Genomic DNA, 7,595 nt, shown 5'->3' with positions numbered 1-7,595 from the left:
TGGCGCTAACTGTTCACTTTGTTCACTTGCACTACGCAACGTGCAGTCATCAGAGAACATGGTCAGAAGACCTCGCCAAGAATGAACCATCGAACGAAACAACCCGTGGGGGCGCCGCGCCACCGGCGCTTGTTCCTTCGTGTGGATAATTTCCCGCGATGTTCGGCCCTGGAAACAACTCTGACGGCGCGAATTACTGTCTGCGTACCTACAAAAACGTGTATCTGAGAAATTCAGAATCGAAAGCGCCTGCTTGCTGAATACTGGCCCCTGTACCGATCAGCTCCGGCAGGGCACGCGCTGCTCGAGAACACGGAAATCGCGGCAGCAGCCGCATATTTTGTTTTCCCGTCTACCTTCTAATGGCCCCGGTGGAAACTTGCCCCTCCACCTGCAATAATGATTGGAGTGATTTCCGTACTCGGCAAAAGGCTCACTAAGGAATGGTGGTTCTTTTCCGCGGCGGCGGAATCGAGTGTGAAGCGCGTCGCCGCGCGGCAACGCGCATATCATACCGTCATCCGAATGAGTTATGGAGTCTTCTATCCCCTCCTCAACTTGGAATCTCAGTTTAGAAACAACACAGACTGCTGCCGGCGCCCATTCTTTCACAACTGGATCTTTCTTCTCCCTCTTTTCATACCCCTTTACCCGCACCCTCCGGCCACCTGTCCCTGGTGCGTCTCCGGCCCAGCGAAAAATGAAGGCAAGAAGGTACAGCATTTCACGTGGTGCTAGTCCGTTCTCTTCCCAGTGGTGAAGAACGTCTGCTCTCGACTATCGTGCCTGTCCATGCGCCGTCGGCGTCCGCCTGTGTTCCTTCGTTTCCTCTAGATGCTTCTGGCCGTGCTCTCCGTGAGTCGGCTTCGCTCCTTGGTCCACCTCTTACAAAACAGCGGCGACCAACACACTCGCTGCCGAACGGGACTCGTCTCGACGAAAGCCTCTAACCCCCGGGTATATACTCACTGGCAGTGCCGCCGCAGGGAACGATTGTCTTCCAAGCCTTTCCAGTGCAACTGCGGAGTGTGCAGAGATGTATTGCAACCCAACGGTGCAAGCAGTGTGCTTGGCGGCATGGCGCTTGCCAGCAGGGGAGTAGGGGCGAGGCACTTGGGCGGTCAGAGCAGCGGTGAGGGACCAGTTGGGGATGGGGACGGAAGTCGTCAGGAGGAAATCCAGGAGGAAACGAAAGAAACGGGGAGGTGAAGGAAGGTAAGCGCGAGAAACAACATCCAGAGTCGCCCCTGATAAACAGGGAAGAGGAGACGAGACAGCGAGGACGCACCGACGGGAGGACCACGGATGTGCCTCACCGACTCTTGGCGACGAAATCTGATCGCAAAAAAAGGCGAGAAAAGGTGCAAAATCATCTCCGCAAATGCTTCCCCCCCATGTCCACGTTCTCTCTTTCAGAAGAGGAGGAACCCTACCACGTGTACCTCTCTGTTGCATTCGTACCGTCTTGTGTACAAAACCTCTCAAAAAACCAGCTCACTTGGCGGGCCTTCCTGCACGGCCCAAAGGCGCTGGGTGTCGGGTGTTCTGTGCGACTTTTCTCAAGACAAATGTAAAAATCTTCTTTCCCGACAGAGTCCAGTCGACGTTCTTTTGATTTCGTCTCCTTCGCAGAACTCCACAGGGCCCTCCTGCCACCGGCGAACACGCTTGTCTCGTCTCGTTGCTCTCCAGAGAGAAAGCGCGTTTCCGTTTTCTCGCTCGCTTGCCTTCATTTCTTCCCACCATGTAGAAAACTGCATCATTGTGCAGTTTCTGCCTCAAATCATCTTTTTCTGCGGCCCACCTTTCTTTCCTTCGCTTCCCGACTCAGCTTTTCGCCCAAAACTCGGAATGCCAGTTGAGCCTTCCCGCACAACCACCTCTGTTCCCTTTCCTTCTGTTCCTTTGCTCCCCTTTCCTCCTTTTTCTTGCTGACCCCATAGACTGGAATTTTCCCAGCCTTCCGGCGGTCTTTCCCCGAACCCGCGGTAGGGTGGAGGAGCAGTCTACCAGAGAGAAGAGAGGCCGCCACGGCAACGGGAGATGATCGAAGCACACGTACAAGGGAGACACGCGCCGAAACAGCGATAGTGGGGGCAACAGCGAGAATCACCGACAGAAAGAAAACCAAAAGTCTCTGAACCATGGACACCCGAGGAAAAGGACCCCAATGGGAGGGAGCGCGGACGAGAGAAAAGGGACAACTGACGCCATCGTCCGCCCCCTGTACGTCATCGGATGAAGATGATGCCACGCCACCCCGTCTCCTCCGTGTTCCGTCGCCCTGTCCGTCGGCCTCTTCCCCTCCCTCTACTTCTTCCTCTTCCTCCACTTCTTCCTCTTCCTCCACTTCTTCCTCTTCCTCCACTTCCTCTTCTTCCTCCACTTCTTCCTCCACTTCTTCCTCTTCTTCTTCCTCCACTTCTTCCTCCACTTCTTCCTCTTCTTCTTCCTCTTCTTCTTCCTGTTCTTCTTCCTCTTCTGCTTCTTCTGTACCGGTGACAATTGTGTCAGGGCTTTTGGGTGCTGGCAAGACGACTCTTCTCCGTTCCCTGCTCTCAGGGTCCATTCCACACAGTCTCCGCATTCTCGCGGTTCAGAATGAGTTTTCAGTGGAGGGCGGAGTCGAGGCGCCGTTGCGCGTGGCCTTGGAAGGCCCGCAGGCGCTAGGTTCGGCTTCGGCGTCGAACCCCGCAGGCGCTTCGCCAGGGGAGGCGACACGCGAAACGGCCGAGCCGACTGCAGCAGCGGACGAGTCTCTGCTGCCGGAGACAGTGTATCAGTTGCCGAACGGGTGCATTTGTTGCAGCATAAAAGACGAGTTAATTCGCACGCTCGAGTCGCTGCTGGCCAAGTACCCGAACACTTTTGACTACATTGTCGTCGAAGCGAGCGGTGTGGCGACACCCCAGCAGCTCGTCGAGGCCTTTTGGATCGACGAGCCGCTGCAGGACCAAATACATCTGGACGGCCTGGTCACTTTAATCGACCCGACGAATGTGCCGGGGATCGACGAACGCAGCTCGGGCGAGAACACCTCTCCGCTGCTTTGGCCAGAACGCGCCTCTTATCCCCCCCGCGAGGCGCCGCCTGGCGCGCCGCCCTCAGGCTTTGCCGACGCGTCCTTCTTCCGCGACTTATGGATGCAGCAGGTGGTTTGCGCTGACAAACTCATCGTGACAAAGAGAGACGTTGCGTCGAGCGGCCAACTCGAGACCGCGGTGCGAATGTTGAAGGCGCTGAATCCAATCGCGTCGCTCTCGGCTGCGAATCTGAAGGCGCACACGAAACTGCAGGACAACGGCCCAGATCTCCAGGTGACTGACTTCTTGTTTCAGAGGGCGTACGAGACGGGCGCGGCCTCGCGGCAGATGCGCCGGAGAGAGGCTGCGTGCGGCGCCGAAACCGCGGAGGGAAGCGACCAGAGAGACCAGAAAGAAGGTGAGGCCCGAGCCGCGTGCAGAGGGCCTGCGAATCCGTGGGGCATCCAGAGCCACTGTATTGCGCTGACGGCGGAGATGCCTTCGCTTCCTGGCGGGGCTGCACAGGCCGAGACGAGCGGAACACCTGGCAGCTCTGCGGCTAGGCACGCGAACAAGACATACGCTCTCTTGTCTGTGTCGCGTCTTGAGCGGCTTCTCAGCGAGTTGCTTTGGCGCGAAGAGCTTGCGAAAAAGGCTCGCCTTCCCACCGACGCACCGGCTGGAGCCTCGCCCTCGGACGGCTCCGGTGAAGCTGAGCGTCCGCTCCCGGTTGTCTTTCGGTGCAAGGCTCTTTTCGCGGCCTGGGCCGAGGACGGCGCTCCGCAGAGGGGCGAGCTGGCGGTGGGCGACACGGAGACTGTGGGGACAGAGAAAACGGGAGCTCGCGGGGCGGGGGCCGGGTTTGCATCAACGTGGGGGGTGTTTGAGCTGCAGGGTGTGGGCCGTGTGTTTGAAATTAACCCCGTGGTGGACCCGAAGTGCCTCACGAGCATGAACCACCGGAGACATCGAACGACGGGGCTCGGGAACCATTGCCACGACCACGCAGGCGCGTGCGCCTGCCCGGGGCACAGTCTCGCCGCTGCGGACGCGGCGGGAGGAGACGAAGTGCAAACCGCCGCGGTTTTGGAGGGAGACACCGCGAGCCAAGGAGGCGGCGACAGGGCGGAGGGTCGGGAAATCGTCGAGAGCCGGTTTCTCTTTGTGGGGACGGGTCTTGACTCGGCGTGGCTTCGAGAGCGGCTCGAGGAGTGCCTCGAAGACCGGATGGGTGCGTGAGCATGGAAAAGGGAGAGGCGAGACGCTGGAGAAGAAAGTGAAAAACACAGCAAGCGAGCCTGCGAAAAGACGCAAACACACAGAGCGTGGGGAGAAGCGGAAACGGAAGAAGACAGATGCACATACACAACAGGCGTAACGGAGGAGACAAAGGGGACAAGCAGAAGACGTGAGAGATCCCCTCACAGGCCTGACGAAGAAGCAGAGTGAGGGGGGAGAGAAGGAAGAAAGGCACCAAGCAAGGCGACCAGATAGAGAACTTTTGTTCGCGAAAGAGATGTGGCAGAAACGGTTTGCGGCGTGCGCCGTTTTGTTCAACGGATTCGGACTGGCGGGCGGCCGTGTAGCCTATGGTTGTGCACACACACCGTTGGAAGGCCACGTGGATCATTGTGGTCGGACTGCTTCGACGGGATGCAAATTTAAAGTTGTAAACGGGTTTGCGCATTCCTCACACACAGTACCACTGCGCGTCCGTGTAAGGGAATCGAAGCAGAGAGAACACAGCGGAGTCGCTGGAGAAAAAAACGCGACTGGGTCCAAAGGGCGACACTCGCCACCGGACGGGGCCTCTGTTTTCGTTCGTCGTCAGTGGTGAACGAAATGCGGTTTAGGTCCCCTCGTCGATCTGTAGAAGAACAGCAAAGAGTCTTTAGAGGTAGACAGAAAAAACGCGCGAGAGACCACGGGGCAACGCCACGAGGAAAGACGGTGGAAAGAACAAAGAAACTGCGTGGCACACGGTACACCCAGACACCTGTGGAGCGGCTCGGCAAAACGTTGCCTACGAGCTGAGTGAACCACGGTGAAGCCCAGCGACAACCCACAGTGTTAAGGACATTTTCCAAGCAAACCTGAGGACCGGTAGGATATTGAAATCCAACACTTCTAGCTGTCTTAGGCAGTCCAGTGGGGTGGTGCTACACAGACGGCCTCACTGAGATCCGTGGCGTCTCCAGCTGCGGCGGCTTTCAACTTCAGCGCGACTGCCGTTGTCTCCACACACGCCGAGTCACATATATTTGAAAAAGTAGATGCACAGACTGTTTCCGCTTGTCATCCACCCGGAAATCCCCGAGCGGCGCCTCCCATACCAGGGGGCATGCGAGGAACTGCCTGTCGCCTCACGCAATTCGATTGAAGATAAAGAAAGAGGGAGATCCGAAATTGTGTGTTGGGGAGCAAAGGCGGTAGCCAAAGAAACACGTACGCCATCAGCAGGCAAGCTCCCATCCTTGCACACGATACAGGTGGTGGTTTAAAGCGCAGAAATCACCTTTCTCTTGCGATATTCTGAAAGTTAATCTCTCTGAGCTTTCAAGGTGGCTTCGCCCCAGTAGCCGATGACTCCTTTGTTCCGAATGAAACAAGGTGGAGACGTGTCGCTGAGTGGAGGCGACGCAAAGGCAGCGTGGGCCCACAGGGCTTGTTCCACCAGTGTGGTTTCTCTGCCTTGTCTCGTGAAGCACCTGTGCCGCCGGAGTTCCCTCTGGAAATTCTGCAATCTGCGCTCTACACGACGCCCCGCGTTGTTTGTGCGACTTCTGGGCGACAGAGGAGCGTTGCGTCGCCACACGCCCGCTTGCCCGTTCCATCCAGTCGCTGATTCGAGGCTTTCGTTGCTGTCGTCTTTGCTGCGCGGATGCCCCGCGTTACCGAAGGATCGTGTGTCGCTGCAGTGTGCGCGATTCAAACTGTCACACAAAGTGGTACTTTTCGTTCCGATTTAGGGGCGCATAGCTGTGGAGAATGTTCTTGGTCGAGCCCCGAGAGATAGAGAGAGAGCGTCTCTTGTTCGTGCGTCAAAAAAATCACGAGCAAGAAAAAAAGCTCCAGTTTTCTCGCCCTCGGCTTTGAACCAACACAGCCTCGCGGGAGCAGGGAGATTCTCACTGAACCCGAGACGGAGTTGGGAAAATGTGCGTTGCACCGTGGTGCCAGCTTTGCGCAGATCGACCTTCTAGGATACTCTAAGCGGTGGATAAAAGGCAGGAACGGATCTGGACAGGGTGCGGAAACACTCAAAAACGGAGGAGTATATGCCGGGTAGGGTGCTTGCGGGTGTTTGTGTGCGTTGCCTGTTCCGGAGATCGTCTGCCTCTAAAGAATGCTGTGAAGGAATCGCCAAGAAAATCATAAAAAGACTGAGCATTTTTGCGTTGCTTCAGTCCAAGACATACAGCGTGGTTGTTGTCGGCTGCCATTTGTGAGATTCACGTGCCTGTGCCCGAGACACGCTGGCCTCGCTCCTCACGGAAAAGAATGCAAAGCTACGCCGTACACACAGGGCGCCTATACACGCCAGAAAATGAGAACACAGCCTTCAACGCAGTTCGTTCCTTGAAAGACGAGAAAAGAGAGTGGTAGAAGGAAATGCGCAGAGCTCGCGCGGGCCTTTGCTGTCCGACACAAGCGCGGGACAGACCTCCACCGTGAGTCGCGCCAAAGCGTTTTCCGTGGACAAAAGAAGACCGATTTCGTTTCGACAAAAAGGACACCAGACGGCGGAAGTCCCAACAGTCAGAAATCGCCTCTCCGGTTCATTCCTGTCCTTGTTTTCGCTCGTCTGCATCCCTCTTACAGCAACGCATGCCGCGTGTTCTTGCACACCAACCCGAGGGAGGCCCGAGCTCCAGTGGAGATTGTCAACTTTACATTTTACCGATTGTCCAAAAGACATAAGAAAATCCATGGAAAAGACCTACAGTTCTGGAACACATACACGTACATATATACTTATATATATGCATCCCTTTTAACAGAATCTGTCTACAAATATGTGTATACGGAACGGTGCTGCGCATGCACAGTTTTTTGCATGCAGCAGGTCTGGGCCTTGTTGTGGAGTTCCTGCCTCATTCTTTTCACGTTCTGCAGCGCGACTTTTGAGATATCGGCTCCTCTTTGATTTTATCTTTGGTTCCCTGCTTCACTGTGATCTGAATCTTTCCCCTTTTTTTCCCGGCTGGACAAACTTCCTCTCAAAGTGGAGTCGCTGGCAGCTCTCGGCCTTCACTTGAGCGGCAGGGGGTCGGGTCAGGCGTCTGCGCCTTTTCTCTCTTTCCTCTCACCCTCTTCCGTGTCTCCCCTCCCTTCTTTATCTTTGTCGTTCTTCTCTCTAGGAGCGTCTGGTTCCTTTTCCAGACTCTCCGCCGCGTTCTTCCTCGCGCATCTCAGCTTTCCAGTTGACCCTCCAGTATGGAGCTCCTGCGCGTCACGCGAGGTCCTCTTCCTCGCGATGTTGGTCCTTCTCTCCCTTTGCTGCTTTCTCCTCTTTCCTCTCGGCTGCTCCCTGCGTCTTCTTTCCGCCGCCAGGCTAGACGATCGAATCGA

At 56.3% G+C, this 7,595-nt stretch overlaps 1 protein-coding gene across 1 annotated transcript; it reads left to right on the top strand.

The window, feature by feature from the left end:
* Window positions 1-2,144: 2,144 nt before the first annotated feature.
* NCLIV_033750 (hypothetical protein) lies at window positions 2,145-4,262 on the top strand (the record flags this gene model as incomplete). Its single annotated transcript, XM_003883571.1, has 1 exon — window positions 2,145-4,262. The coding sequence occupies one exon, from the start codon at window positions 2,145-2,147 to the stop codon at window positions 4,260-4,262; it is 2,118 nt and encodes a 705-aa protein (XP_003883620.1).
* Between the last annotated feature and the right edge of the window lie 3,333 nt (window positions 4,263-7,595).

The sequence above is a fragment of the Neospora caninum genome, chromosome VIII (assembly GCF_000208865.1).
Source record: "Neospora caninum Liverpool complete genome, chromosome VIII".
Lineage (NCBI taxonomy): Eukaryota > Apicomplexa > Conoidasida > Eucoccidiorida > Sarcocystidae > Neospora > Neospora caninum.
This window is presented reverse-complemented; position numbering and strand designations above follow the sequence as displayed.